The sequence below is a fragment of the Oncorhynchus nerka genome, linkage group LG11 (assembly GCF_034236695.1).
Source record: "Oncorhynchus nerka isolate Pitt River linkage group LG11, Oner_Uvic_2.0, whole genome shotgun sequence".
Taxonomy (NCBI): Eukaryota; Metazoa; Chordata; class Actinopteri; order Salmoniformes; family Salmonidae; genus Oncorhynchus; species Oncorhynchus nerka.
This window is the reverse complement of record NC_088406.1, coordinates 48,097,833-48,112,511: the sequence shown is the minus strand read 5'-3', so window position 1 is coordinate 48,112,511 and position 14,679 is coordinate 48,097,833. Positions and strand designations below refer to the sequence as shown.

At 41.4% G+C, this 14,679-nt stretch overlaps 1 protein-coding gene across 2 annotated transcripts; it reads right to left on the bottom strand.

Moving 5' to 3' along the window:
• Positions 1-836: 836 nt before the first annotated feature.
• Positions 837-13,913, bottom strand: LOC115137039 (periaxin). Of its 2 annotated transcripts, XM_065024618.1 has the most exons (5): positions 13,797-13,913; positions 13,211-13,364; positions 12,550-12,743; positions 5,221-12,436; positions 837-4,962 (listed from the first exon to the last, which is right to left on the bottom strand). In XM_065024618.1, exons 1-5 carry the CDS (start codon positions 13,824-13,826, stop codon positions 1,919-1,921), a joined length of 10,638 nt encoding a protein of 3,545 aa, XP_064880690.1. In that variant the 5' UTR covers positions 13,827-13,913; the 3' UTR covers positions 837-1,918. The 2 variants fall into 2 exon arrangements, with proteins under 2 accessions (XP_064880690.1, XP_029528902.1); XM_029673042.2 differs by lacking the exons at positions 837-4,962; positions 5,221-12,436 and having other exon boundaries at positions 12,538-12,743.
• Positions 13,914-14,679: the final 766 nt, after the last annotated feature.

The following is a 14,679-nucleotide window of genomic DNA, read 5'->3' as shown; positions in this document are numbered from 1 at the left end:
CTGCTGACACTGAACGGTCGGTCGTATCACGTCCGCACCGCAGAAGGAGATACGTTTTATAAAGATCCTGTCATCCTGCATTTATTATTTTTATACAAAGTGTGCAAAACACGACAGTTTAGGGTTAGGTTTAGGGGAATGGTTAGGGGAAGGGTTCACTAACATACTAAGTAGTTGCAAAGTAGCTACAAAGTGGTAAGTAGTTGCAAAGTTGCTAAAATCCAAAAGTTGTTTTTCGGTTGCTAGACGTTCATGTTACGCCCCCCCCCCCCCCCCCTCATTTTTGAGTTAAGTAACCTTCTGTATTATTTAACCATACCAAATGTAACATATCATATTCATTTAAGTGTCCCGGATTTGCGTTTACTATGTTACGTCTAGTCTATGAAACCAGGCTGGTGGAGAAGGACCATCTCATTTCAAGCAAGCACATTTCTATCCATGTTTACTCTCCTCGCTGACTCTCCTCAATTAAATTTGACGTATTTCAAAAGGAGGCAAGAGAGGACTGAGGAGGTGAGAAAATCTAATTGATAAAAGGCCCGTGACTATGGTGTGACAAGGCGTTGAAACCCCACCTCTTTAAGGAATACCTAGGATAGGATAAAGTAATCCTTCTCCCCCCTAAAAGACCTAGATGCACTATTGTAAAGTGGCTGTTCCACTGGATGTCATAAGGTGAAAGCACCAATTTGTAAGTCGCTCTGGATAAGAGCGTCTGCTAAATGACTTAAATGTAAATGTAAGTACGTTCAAATTGTCTGCTGTATTTGACAGGAGAGGGCGCTGTTCGCCTAGAAAGACAATAAAATGGAAGACAATACAACTTTTTTTTTACATTTTCTTAGGAATATTAAGGTTTATTAATAATATGATCTCTTAACAACATTATTTATAATGCCACTTGATAACACGTTGCTTTGAAAACTGCATATTGTGAAGCCATATGCACTGAAAACATGCTAATCACAAAGGTATTTGTAAAAATGTCTCTATACATATAAATGCTGTGTTATCTGGTCATGTTCTCTCCTTGTCATGTACCATTCTATATGGTTATTTCTATATGGTTATTTGCTCCAACAGATGTTAAATCTGGTTAATGAAAACTTGTAAACTTGTTTGACAGAGGATTGCTGAGACTCGTCCAATGCAGTTTAGCACACACATTAAATTTCTACTTTCTAATTCACCAAAAAAGAAAAGGAACAATAAACTGTCTCAATGGAGACATTGAGACATTGTTTTGTCTGAGAGGTTTTGCATTAATTTTTAAATATTTCAATTAAAGAGAGTACATGTTCTGTTTCTTTAAACCATTAACCTTAATATCAGATGATAGTTTCCTATTATTTTATCTTGATTCTCATAGAGAGTGTTGAAATGTATTGCACTGTAGAAGCCTTTAATATTACATTTCAATGTATGGTATAATTTAAAAAATCTTAATATATCAGAAAGAAAAAACAAGCTTAAGAAAGTAAATAATTAAACCACATCCTCAAGCCTCAGATATATTAACACAAATCACTAATGTCCGTGTTACTATTCCTATCATTGGTAATATGAAAATAATGACATGTTTTTGTATTTACATACAAATTGCTTTTGATAAATTGGTTTGTGTTCTTTGTCAGTCTAATTCTACAATCATGCCCAGGTAAATGTCGGTAAATCAAATGGGAAGGCATTGAAAAAAGACATTTCCTTTTGGATATTAAAATGTGTGGTATTTTTGCCCCCCAAAAAATATATGAACAACAATACATAATTAATTGATATTCAGATTTAAACCAGTAAAACCATCAAATATGATAAAGACTAAAATAGAAGGGAAAAAACGTGGTGGAACAATCACAAAAACAGTCGTCACAACAGGACAGAGGAAAAATATATTACTCTCACATCTCTTCGGACTTTAGTCATTACAATGGGATAGCGATGTGTGGGTTTGACCAGTTCTGGACTCTGTTACCGTATGTTTTGTTGTCTTTGTCACCACGGTTACTGTTCCCTTCTTTGTTGTAGTAACATTCTCCTCAGACACCTCGTGGGTGGAGAACCGCATGCTTGGCATCTGGAGCCGGAAGGTACCAGCAGTTTCATCTAAACCCTGGCACTGGAGCGATGATCTGCTACCCTGGGGAGAACCTTCTGGTGTAATGTGGAGGATTCCTGTCGAGTGGGGTTTCAGGTTGAATTTGGGGGCCTTGAACCAGGTTGACTGCTCTCCTTCTTCCATCTCCTTTTTGCTGCTCTCAGCCACTGCCTGCCCCCTAGACTTCCCTGGTACAAAACCAATGGAGACCATGGGCGTTTGGGATTCTGAACTATCCCGATTTAGCATTTCTGTCCTGGCCGATGAGGACACCACATTATCTTGAGTTTCCTCCTCTCCTTTTGCCGTCTTCTTCTTAAATCCCGGGAAGGACATTTTGCCTAATTTCACTTTCGTCCCCTCGGTTTCTCTGTCAGTTCCTGGGGACTCATTGACAAGCTTAGCACTCATTTCAAGGTCCTCTTCTCCACTGCCTATTATTGAATATGGCGAGGAGAACTCTATCTTTGGAAGCTTGAGCTTCCCTAACTTAACTTTATCCTCCTTGGATTCATTCTGGAATGTTGGATCTTTCTCACCATTGAGGCTGGAACTTGACCCCTCACCTTTTAGGGTTACATCAAATGAACCTGTTTTGCCCGGAGAGAAGGTGACTTTGGGCATTTTTAGCTTTGCTCCATCCACATCTCCTTCAATGCTCAAAGCAGCACTGTTTTCCTTGGATCCTGACTTTCCAAACGATGGCTTCATTTTGATCTTTGGCATTTTGATTTTTGCCTCTCCAGACTCTACACTGGTGGACATAGTGGAGTGGTCTGTTTGGGGATTCACCAAAACAAATACAGCTTTTTTAACTTTGGGCATTTTAGGGCCTTCACACTCAACATCTGGGTCCTTCAAATGTACTCTGGCTCCAGGTGAAGAAATATCAGGTAAAGCCACCCCGAACTTGGGTATTTTCATTTTTTGTCTCGTACTTGTATCTGCCCCATGGTCCCCAGTTTGAGATGCTCCAATATCAAAGTCTGTATCTGGTATTTTGGGGGATTTGATTCCAAGATGAGGTAATGTGAATCCATTCTCGGTGCTGGCATCTGTGCCAGTGGACTCGGCAGGGCCTTGTTTACTCTTCAGCCCCACAGGCATTTGAAACTTGATACCACCTTTGTCTTCTTGTTGTCCGCTGTTGATCTGTGCTCCTCCTTGGCCTGCTACTGAAGGACCTAAGATCTCCACATTAGGGAGTTTGAATTTTGGCAATTTGGCACTAATCTCTGGACCATGAGGTTCACCCTCTTGGCTGGCTCCTTTGGATACTGAGAAGCCCACATCTGGGAGGAAGATGTTTGGCAACACAGAACCACCTGCCCCCGCATCTGCCTCCACATCTGCACCTTTGCCAAGCTTTGTCCTCTTAATCATAAATCTACCACTGACCCCTTCATTCTCTTTCTCAGTCTTCTTTGTGGCTGCATCTAATGCTTGATCTCCAGTGTTCTTCATTTTTGGCATTCCAATTTTGAATTTGGTGCCTTTGACTTTTGGCCCCTTAACTTTGGTACCAGAAGTTTTAAGGTCTAAGTCAGGCAACTCTATTATTTTTATGTCTTTCTTTCCCTCAACTTTGTGGAAGCCTATATCGAGCTCCAGATCTCCTTTTGGGCACTCTATGTCTATTGTTGGCATTTTGATTTTCATCTTATGGTCTCCCTTTGAATGGGAACCAGTTTTGTCTGAACTATTCTCATGAACCTCAGCTCCATGGTTGGGTTTTCCAACATTCATGTCCAAATCAAGGTCGAGAGTTGTAAACTTTGGTAAGCCAATCGAAGGCATTTGAATCTTTGCTGCTGCCTCAGCGTTGGGCTTTTTGATTTCAGCATTAATGTCAGCAGATTTTCCCTTTGGCAATGTAATATCTATATTTGGCAGTTTGATTTCTGGCATCTTATATCTTCCACCCTCACCTTCAATTTCCAATTCAGGTGCATTAACATCTACACTTTTTCCTTTTGGAAGTGATATGTCTACCTTTGGCATTTTCACATGTGGCATCTCGAATTTTCCTCCTTCGACTTCCATTTCTGGTGCTCTAATTTCTCCAAACGTTCCTTTCGGAAGGGATATATCTACCTTTGGCATTTTGAATTTTCCTCCCTCTGCCTGAATTTCCATCTCTGGTGCTTTAATCTCTCCAGTTTTTCCTTTTGGAAGTGATATGTCAACCTTTGGCATTTTCATATGTGGCATCTTAAATCTTCCACCTCCTTCCATTTCCATTTCTGGTGCACTGATTTCTCCAGACTTTCCCTTCGTAAGTGATAAGTCTACCTTTGGCATTTTCATATGTGGCATCTTGAATTTTCCTCCATTTCCCTCAATTTCCAAATTAGGTTCATGAACAACACCAGTTTTTCCTTTTGGAAGTGATATACCAATATTTGGCATTTTAATATGTGGCATCGTGAATTTTCCTCTCTCTCCATGAATTTCCATTTCTGATCCTTCAATGTCTCCAGTTTTTCCTTTTGGAAGTGATATACCAATATTTGGTGTTGTCATATGTGGCATCTTGAATTTCCCACCCTCTCCTTCAATCTCCACCTCTGGTCCTTCAATTTCTCCACCTTTTCCTTTGGGAAGTGATATATCAACATTTGGCATTTTCATATGTGGCATCTTCAATTTTCGTCCTTCCATTTCCATTTCTGGTGCACTGATGTCTCCAGACTTTCCCTTCAGAAGTGATAAGTCTACCATTGGCATTTGAATTTGTGGCATCTTGAATTGTCTTCCCTCTCCATGAATTTCCATTTCTGGTCCTTCAATGTTTCCAGTTTTTCCTTTTGGAAGTGATATATCAACATTTGGCATTTTCATATGTGGCATCTTGAATTTTCCACCTCCTTCAATTTCCATCCCTGGTCCTTCAATTTCTACACTTTTTCCCTTTGGAAGTGATATATCAACATTTGGCATTTTCATATGTGGCATCTTGAATTTTCGTCCTTCCATTTCCATTTCTGGTCCTTCAATGTCTCCAGTTTTTCCTTTTGGAAGTGATATATCAATATTTGGCATTTTCATATGTGGCATCTTGAATTTTCCTCCTCCTTCAATTTCCATCCCTGGTCCTTCAATCCCTCCACTTCTCCCTCCACCTTCTCCTTCAATGTCCAATACAGATGCATTAACATCTCCACTTTTTCCTTTTGGAAGTGATATGTCAACCTTTGGCATTTTCATATGTGGCATCTTAAATCTTCCACCCCCTCCTTCAATGTCCATCCCTGGTCCTTCAATTTCTACACTTTTTCCTTTTGGAAGTGATATATCAACATTTGGCATTTTCATATGTGGCATCTTGAATTTTCGTCCTTCCATTTCTATTTCTGGTCCTTCAATATCTCCACTTTTTCCTTTTGGAAGTGATATGTCTACATTTGGCATTTTCATATGTGGTATCTTACATTTCCCATCCCCTCCTTCAATTTTAATTTGTGGTCCTTCAATGTCTCCAATTTTTCCTTTCGGAAGTGATATATCAATATTTGGCATTTTCATATATGGCATCTTGAATTTTCCACCTTCTCCTTCCATTTCTGGTGCACTGATGTCTCCATGGTTTCCCTTTGGAAGTGAGAAGTCTACCTTTGGCATTTTCATATGTGGCATTTTGAAATTTCCGCCCCCTCCTTCAATTTCCATCTTTGGCCCTTCAATCCCTCCACTTTTTCCTTTGGGAAGTGATATATCAAAATTTGGCATTTCCATATGTGGCTTCTTGAATTTTCCACATTCTCCTTCAATTTCCACCGTGGATACATCAATTTCTCCATGTTTTACTTTTGGAAGTGATATGTCTACCTTTGGCATTTTAATGCCAGGCATCTTGAATTTTCCACCCCCTCCCTCAAGTTTCACTTTGGATGCATCAATGTCACCAGTTTTTCCTATAGGATGTGATACATCTATATCAGGCATTTTGATGTTTGCCATTTTAAATTTGCCTCCCTCCCCGTCAATGTTTGTTTCATGCTTGACTTTATGCAGAGTTACATCTAGATCAATATGGGGGGCTGATACATCAATAGTTGGCATTTTAGGGATTTTCAGGTTTCCTTCATAACCACTGATGTCAGCCTCAGATACATCTGGGATTAACATTTCTTGCTCAGATGTCTTGGCAGCTGGCAAGGATATCTCCACTGATGGCATTTTGACCTTTCCTTTAGCTTCTAGTTCAGCACTTTTCCCACTCCTGTCAAAGTCTGTCTCCTTTGAGCCAAACCCTGGCATGAAGAACTTGGGCATTTTGATTGTAACATCAGGTGCATGAAAGCCAGCTTTCCCTTCCATTCCACTATCCAATGAGGCATCTATCTCTCCCTCTGGTAGTTTACCTTTAGGAGATGACTTCTTAAACTTTGGGAATTTTAGTCTATATTTTCTATTTGTTTTGTCTGCTGGATTTTCTACACTGATCCCTGGCGTTGGAATGTCAACTTTCCCCTTTTCTGTCTTGATTTCCACATCAGGGCTGGCTATTGATACATCTTTCTTAGATATTCCAAAAGTTGGCATTTTAATTTTGGGCTTCCTTAGTTTACCTTTTATTGTTCCATCTCCGCCTATTTCCACTGATGCTGGTCTGCCCTCACCATCCACTCGTGGGGGGCTAATATCAATATCGTCCTCTGTGCCATATCCTTCTAGGTTTACATTTCCACTAGACTTTCTACCAAATTTAGGGAGAGAAAATCTTGGCATTTTGAGAGAGACATCTGGCATGTCAAAACTTGACCCAGAGGATGGCCTACCACCCTCTGCTTTTAGTAGCTCCATCTCTTCCCTATCATCTCCTTTAGCTTTTGACAGCCCAAAGTCTAAGTCAACCTTCGGTGCAGATATGTCTACCGTTGGCAGTTTAACAGTTGGTAACTTGACTCCACTCCTACCCTCTGCTTCAATTTTGGGCATTTCAAACTTCCCACCTTTGACTTCAAGGCCTTCTTTGACATCGCCGTCTGGGTGCTTCATCTTTGGTAGTGACACATCAAACTTGGGCATTTTAAACTTTCCTCCTTTTCCAGAATGTCCTTCTATGTCAGTTTCTCCCTCTGCTTTTCCTTTTGGGAGTGAAATATCAATCTTTGGCATTTCAAACTTTCCACCTTTGGCTTCAAGGCCTTCTAACTTAACTTCACCCTCAGGTAACTTCATTTTTGGAAGAGAAATGTCAACTGAGGGCATGTGAAACTTTCTCCCTTTACCACCATGCCCCTCAACCTCAATATCACTTTCTGCCTTCACCTCTGGAAGAGAAATATCAATCTTTGGCATTTCAATCTTTCCCCCTTTGGCTTTTGGACCTTCTACTTTGACTTCACCTTCAGGCAACTTCATTTTTGGAAGGGAAATGTCAATTGAGGGCATGTGAAACTTCCCCCCTTTGCCACCATGCCCCTCAACCTGAATATCTCTTTCAGTTTTCCCTTCAGGAAGAGAAATATCAATGTTAGGCATATGTATTTTACTGCCTTTGCCTTCCGGTCCTTCTAGTTTGATGTCCCACTCTGGGAGCTTCATTTTTGGTAGCGATACATCAAACTTGGGCGTATGAAACTTTCCTCCTTTTCCAGAATGTCCTTCTATGTCAGTTTCTCCCTCTGCTTTTCCTTTTGGAAGTGAAATATCAATTGTTGGAATTTCAAACTTTCCACCTTTGGCTTCAAGGCCTTCTAACTTAACTTCACCCTCAGGTAACTTCATTTTTGGAAGAGAAATGTCAACTGAGGGCATGTGAAACTTTCTCCCTTTACCACCATGCCCCTCAACCTCAATATCACTTTCTGCCTTCACCTTTGGAAGAGAAATGTCAATATTAGGCATATGTATTTTACTGCCTTTCACTTCTGGACCCTCTAATTTAATGTCACCATCTTTTGACTTCATTTTTGGTAAGGACATGTCGAATGTGGGCATGTGAAACTTTCCTTTTTTCTCAGAATGTCCTTCAGTATCTATTTCCCCTTCTGTTTGTCCTTTTGGAAGTGAAATATCAATCTTTGGCATTTGAAACTTTCCACCTTTCACCTCAGGGCCTTCTAGGCTGACTTCCGCTTCTGGTGTCTTCATTTTTGGAAGTGATATATCCAATGCTGGCATTTGGAACTTGCCTCCTATTCCAGAATGTCCTTCAGTGTCAATCTCACCCTTTCCCTTGGGAAGGGAAAAGTCTATTTTTGGCATATGAAACTTTTTTCCTTTGAGGTCTGGTTTTTCGAAACTGACATCTGGTTCTGGTGACTTTATTTTTGGAAGGGAAATGTTGAATGTTGGCATAGGAAATCGTCCTCCTTTACCAGAATGTCCTTCAATGTCAATTTCCTCCTCCATTTTTCCTTTGGGTGGTAAAATATCAGTCGATGGCATTCCAATCTTTACCCCTTTGGTTTTAGGGCCTTCTACTTTGACTTCACCTTCAGGCAACTTCATTTTTGGAAGGGAAATGTCAATTGAGGGCATGTGAAACTTCCCCCCTTTGCCACCATGCCCCTCAACCTCAATATCTCTTTCAGTTTTCCCTTCAGGAAGAGAAATATCAATGTTAGGCATATGTATTTTACTGCCTTTGACTTCCGGTCCTTCTAGTTTGATGTCCCCCTCTGGGAGCTTCATTTTTGGTAGCGATACATCAAACTTGGGCGTATGAAACTTTCCTCTTTTTCCAGAATGTCCTATGTCAGTTTCTCCCTCTGCTTTTCCTTTTGGAAGTGAAATATCAATTGTTGGAATTTCAAACTTTCCACCTTTGGCTTCGGGGCCTTCTACTTTGACTTCACCCTCAGGTAACTTCATTTTTGGAAGAGAAATGTCAACTGAGGGCATGTGAAACTTTCTCCCTTTACCACCATGCCCCTCAACCTCAATATCACTTTCTGCCTTCACCTCTGGAAGAGAAATGTTAATATTAGGCATATGTATTTTACTTCCTTTCACTTCTGGACCCTCTAATTTAATGTCACCATCTTTTGACTTCATTTTTGGTAAGGACATGTCGAATGTGGGCATGTGAAACTTTCCTTTTTTCTCAGAATGTCCTTCAATGTCTATTTCCCCTTCTGTTTTTCCTTTTGGAAGTGAAATATCAATCTTTGGCATTTCAATCTTTCCCCCTTTGGCTTTTGGACCTTCTACTTTGGCTTCACCTTCAGGCAACTTCATTTTTGGAAGGGAAATGTCAATTGAGGGCATGTGAAACTTCCCACCTTTGCCACCATGCCCCTCAACCTCAATATCTCTTTCAGTTTTCCCTTCAGGAAGAGAAATATCAATGTTAGGCATATGTATTTTACTGCCTTTGCCTTCCGGTCCCTCTAGTTTGATGTCACCCTCTCGGGGCTTCATTTTTGGTAGCGATACATCAAACTTGGTCATTTGGAACTTGCCTCCTTTTCCAGAATGTCCTTCAGTTTCAATCTCACCCTTTCCCTTGGGAAGGGAATAGTCCATTGTGGGCATATGAAACGTCCCTCCTTTGACACTCGGTCCTTCTAAACTGACATATTCTTCTAGTGAATTCCTTTTTGGAAGGGAAACGTTAAATGTAGGCATATGAAATCGTCCTCCTTTTCCAGAATGTTCTTCAATGTCAATTTCTCCCTCCATTTTTCCTTTGGGAAGTGAAATATCAGTCGATGGCATTTCAATCTTTCCCCCTTTGGCTTCGGGGCCTTCTACTTTGACTTCACCTTCAGGCAACTTCATTTTTGGAAGGGAAATGTCAACTGAGGGCATGTGAAACTTGTCCCCTTTGATTGCATGTTCCTTAGCTTCTCCTTCCATTTTTCCTTTTGGAAGAGAAATGTTCATCGTTGGCATATCAATGTTCCCCCCTTTGACTTCAGGGCCTTCTAGGCTGACTTCACCATCTGGTGTCTTCATTTTTGGAAGTGATATATCAAATGCTGGCATTTGAAACTTGCCTCCTTTTCCAGAATGTTCTTCAGTGTCAATTTCTCCCTTTCCTTTTGTAAGGGAAAGGTCAATTGTTGGCACATGAAACTTTCCTCCTTTAAGGTCTGGTCCTTCTAAAAGGATATCTGCTTCTGGTGACTTCATTTTTGGAAGGGAAATGTCAGAATCTCCTTCAACTTTGATGTCACCTTCCGTTTTTACTTTTGGTAGTGAAATGTCAATTTTAGGCATGTGAAACTTCCCTCCTTTGACTTCAGGTCCTTCTGTGTTGACCTTAACCTCTGGCGACTTAAATTTTGGGAAAGAAATGCCAAATTTGGGCATCTTAAACTTTCCCCCTTTACTGACATGGCCTTCAACGTTAACTTCTCCCGCTGTTTTGCCTTTTGGAAGGGACACATCGATATTTGTTATCTCGACCTTTCCCCCTTTGATTTCAGGGCCTTTTACTTTCGCTTTACCCTCTGGGAACTTCACTGTCGGAGGAGAAGTATCAAGCGAAGGCATGTGAAACTTTCCGCCTTTAGATGCTTCTCCTTCAACACTGATGTCAACTTCTGTTTTTCCTGTTGGAAGTGAACAATCTATAGTGGGCATATGAAATGTGATGCCTTTCACATCAGATCCTTCTATTTTCATGTCACCCTCTGCTGACTTTATTTTTGGAAGTGAGACATCAAATGAGGACATTTGAATCTTCCCTCTTTTTTCAGACTTTCCCTCCATGTCAATTTCGCTTTTTCCTTTGGGAAGTGAAATGTCTACTTGTGGCATGTGGAACTTTCCTCCTTTTACATCAGGCCCTTTTACATCGACTTCTGTTCCTGACGACCTCATTTTTGGAGGAGGAATGTCAATTGTGGGCGTTTTGAGCATTCCTTCTTTTCCTACATTTGAATCAATATTGACTTCACCCTCTGCTTTTCCTCTGGCAAGGGAAATATCAAGTGTGGGCATTTCTAACTTTCCCCCTTTCAATTCAGGTCCCTCGAAACTAGCATTGCCCAACATTTTAGAAAGAGAAACGTCACACGAGGGCATTTTGAACTTGCCTCCTTTTCCAGAATGTCCCTCAATGTTCATTTTCCCCTCTGTTTTTCCTTTAGGGAGAGATATGTCAGCATAGGGCATTTTAATTTTGCCACCCTTCACTTCAGGTCCTTCTACATTAATTTCTCTGTCTGATGACTTCATTTTTGGTAGAGAATTGTCAAATGTGGGCATCTGAAATGTACCTCCTTTTCCTAAATATCCTTCAATGTCCACCTCACCTCCCGCTTTACCTTTCGGGCGTAAAAGGTCAACTTTTGGCATGTTGAACTCTCCTTTGACTTCAGGCCCCTCTATATTCATGTCCTCCTCTGAAGACTTGAATTTTGGAAGAGAAACATCGAAAGTTGGCATTTTGAACTTGCCTCCCTTTCCAATGTGTCCTTCCACATCAACATTTGCTTCTCCTGATGTCATCTTTGGCAGTGAAATGTCAACAGCTGGTAGGCTAATTTTTCCACCCTTTTCTGGACCTTCAATATGCATATCAGATGATCCAATCTTTGGTAGTGAGATGTCAGTTTTTGGCATGGATATATTTGGCCCTTTAAAAAAGGGTCCCTCTATCTCGTCTGGCACTCTACTCCGGGTGTCCAGCTGCAGATCGATGTTGGGTGCAGATATGTCAATAGCTGGCATGTTAATGCCAGGCAGGCCTGTTGACCCTTCAACTCCTTCAGCTAAACCTTTTTCTTTTATCTCACCATCAATTTCATCAGAGGGTCGGGCTGAGGGGAGTCCTAGTGAAAGCTCTACCTCTCGGTGCATAAACTTTGACCCCTCCTTGACTTTCACTTCTGGTTTCTGTAGGTTGACTTCCTTGTTCCCAGATGGCGAACTGAATTCCACTGAGGGTGGTGTGAATTTGACATCTGGAGGTTTCAGCTCCAGAGACCCTTCAGACAAGGCAGTGTCCGATGTTGTCTTTTTTGTTTTAGGGAAATGAATTCCGAACCTGTGGCCCTTTCCTTTGACTTTGACCTTAGCTCCAGGCACGTCTGGCAGGGAGACGTCAGCCTGTCCCTCTGGTTGCGTCATGTCAACTTCTCCTGTAGCCACCTCAGCACCCTTTGCGTTCATCCTGGGACACCTTATCATCCTCTTCTTCCTGCCAGTGGCGCCCAATCCTCCATGCTGCTCAGTTCCCTCTGCCTTCCCATCCTTCCTCAGCTTGAACTTGGGGAAGGCAAACTCCACGTCGACAGGGTTGAGCTCCACTTTGGAAGGCGATCCCTCCATCTCCAACTCTGGTCCAGTGCTCCCTTTCTTGTTTTCCTTCAGCCTTTTCAATCCAAAACGTCCTCCCCTCTTTTTCTTCGCTTTGAAAGGTTTGATGCTCTTGACACTCTGCAACAGACATGCAAGTATGAGTTAGGTGGACATGAACCTGATGAATCTGGAATAACCAGTTCTATATCTCAATGCCAAATTGGCAATTACAAATACGATCATAGCCGTACCATTTTCTGCATCTTGGTTTTGGGTCCTTTCAGTTCCAAGCTGGTGGTGCCAGGGTGCATGGTGACATCAGCGCCGGCGATGGTCCTCTTCAGGAAAAAGGAGACTTTATAAGGCTCTGCACACTGCAAGATCTTCAGGGCATCCTCATACTTCACATTGTCAAAGTAGACTCTTGCACTAAGCAACTGATCTCCTGCAAGGAAACCAATTATCAGCCAGACAAAAGTTAATGTGCACACAGCACAAATGAGATAAAGAGAACAGGGGGGGAATATGGAAGTCTTATAGTTGTGGTTTGCTTTTGACAATCAAAGGAAGGGTGTGAAAGGGCATGGCATTTTGATGTTTACATTTTATACGCACAAGATAATGTACCGTTTGCACGTCAGAACAGGTGATTGATCAATGACTTTACTTGCAATAAATTACACACTACACTTAATGGAAGTTACACAGGGAAGGGATACAGATGGGGAGAAACAAGATGATTTCAACATGGCATTTTTTTCAGTTATTTCTAAGTATGGAATGAATTTATGTTTGAATAGTTTACGGTTTAACATTCTAATTTCTATCTATTAAACTAGTCCATAACTAATTTACCTCAGCTGTGTCTCATAGCTTTATATTCATGTGACTCTAATCTCCCCGTCCAGTTACCTTGCTGGAGGCTAAGATGCTTTGCTGCAGTGGAGTCTTTAAGGACGTCCTTAATGAAGAGGCCTCGCTCCCCTCCACCTGTGACACTGTAGCCACTGGCTCCAGCCTCAGCCTCTGTCTCTACCACAACCTCCACCTCCTCAGATGCAGTCTCCTGTACAGACACACCAGAGGAGAGCGTTTCTCACAAAGTCCATTGTCATGTTGTGTTGCTACCATGCTGTTTTCATGTGTTGCTGCCATGCGTTGTTGTCTCGGGTCTCTCTTTATGTAGTGTTGTGGTATCTCTCTTGTCATGATGTGTGTTTTGTCCTATATTTTTATTTTATTTTTTAAAATTTTTAGTGCCAGTCCCCATCCCCACAGGAGGCCTTTTGCCTCCCGGTTGGGCGTCATTGTAAATAAGAATGAGTTTTTAACTGACTTGCCTCGTTAAATAAAGGTTCAATTAAAATAAATAATAATAAATACAATGAAGGTCTCGTCTTCAGGTGTGAACAGTAGAATGGCATGCGATTCTGAGTGTTTTCTAGGCCTGTGTAAATGTTACTGTTTCATGAGTATTAGTGGTTTCTTGGCTCTTTACCACTGCTTGGGCGTCTGTTGAAGAATCCATCTCTGCTTGGGCCAAACGAGACGACTCTTTCAGGTGACTTCTCTTCAGACTCAGCACCTGTTTCAGCTCTGCATGCAGTTTCTCTTTCTGAACCTAAAAAGAAGGAAGCATTGTGTCTGTGTTGATGGCTCAGTTGATTGGACCATGATAGTAACAATAATAGTTACTTTATGGGTTCAAATCCTGCATGGGCCACATACAATATAGGTTATTGTGTGTTAACTGTAAGATACAAGTATTTGGCAGGTAAATGACTTTGTAAGCATAGGGGATTGAAACCCAATGAGCTTGGTGTGTGTGTATATATGTGTGCTTGCGCTAACTGAATTAGCGAATGAACCCACACTCTTGAGACTAGAGACATTATTTCTCTCATCACATGGGCTTTGACATACTCCATAAGCTCTGTGTTAGCTGCAGCCCTGACCCCAACCTCACTGACTGAAGTACAATGACACAATCAAAACCTGCTGAGGTCATTCCATTCCCCCGGCCGCTTCTGTCAACATAAACAACCATTCATTTAGCCAAGCTCAGCAGAGATACCACATCTTCATACAGCAGGTGGCAGGGCACAGTGGCAACAACAATTGACCTGTTGTGTTAGCACACCTCAAAAATATGCTGGGGGACTAGAGGATATGTCTGAAATGGTTCAAACATTTTTTTTTATAGGATATACGAGTGACGTGAAAATATTATACACCCGTAAGTGCATGTCCATAAACACACAATATATTGTTTTGCTTTCCTTATTTATATTTAGACCCCTCCCATGTACCTAATTCCGAGTATCAGCTCCTCCTCTCAGACGCTATAGGATCCCTACATGTAAGCTGAACAGGTCTAAGCA

What these genes read in the sequence shown, in the direction of transcription:
- LOC115137039 (XM_065024618.1), bottom strand. Translation starts at nt 13,826, where the DNA reads ATGGATTCTTCAACAGACGCCCAAGCAGTG. An exon ending in AAACCAAGATGCAGAAAATG is followed by an intron (nt 12,437 to 12,549) that starts GTACGGCTATGA and finishes TGTCTGTTGCAG; the next exon opens with AGTGTCAAGAGCATCAAACC. An exon ending in ATTGGACATTGAAGGAGAAG is followed by an intron (nt 4,963 to 5,220) that starts GTGGAGGGAGAA and finishes AAATTGAAGGAG; the next exon opens with GTGGAAAATTCAAGATGCCA.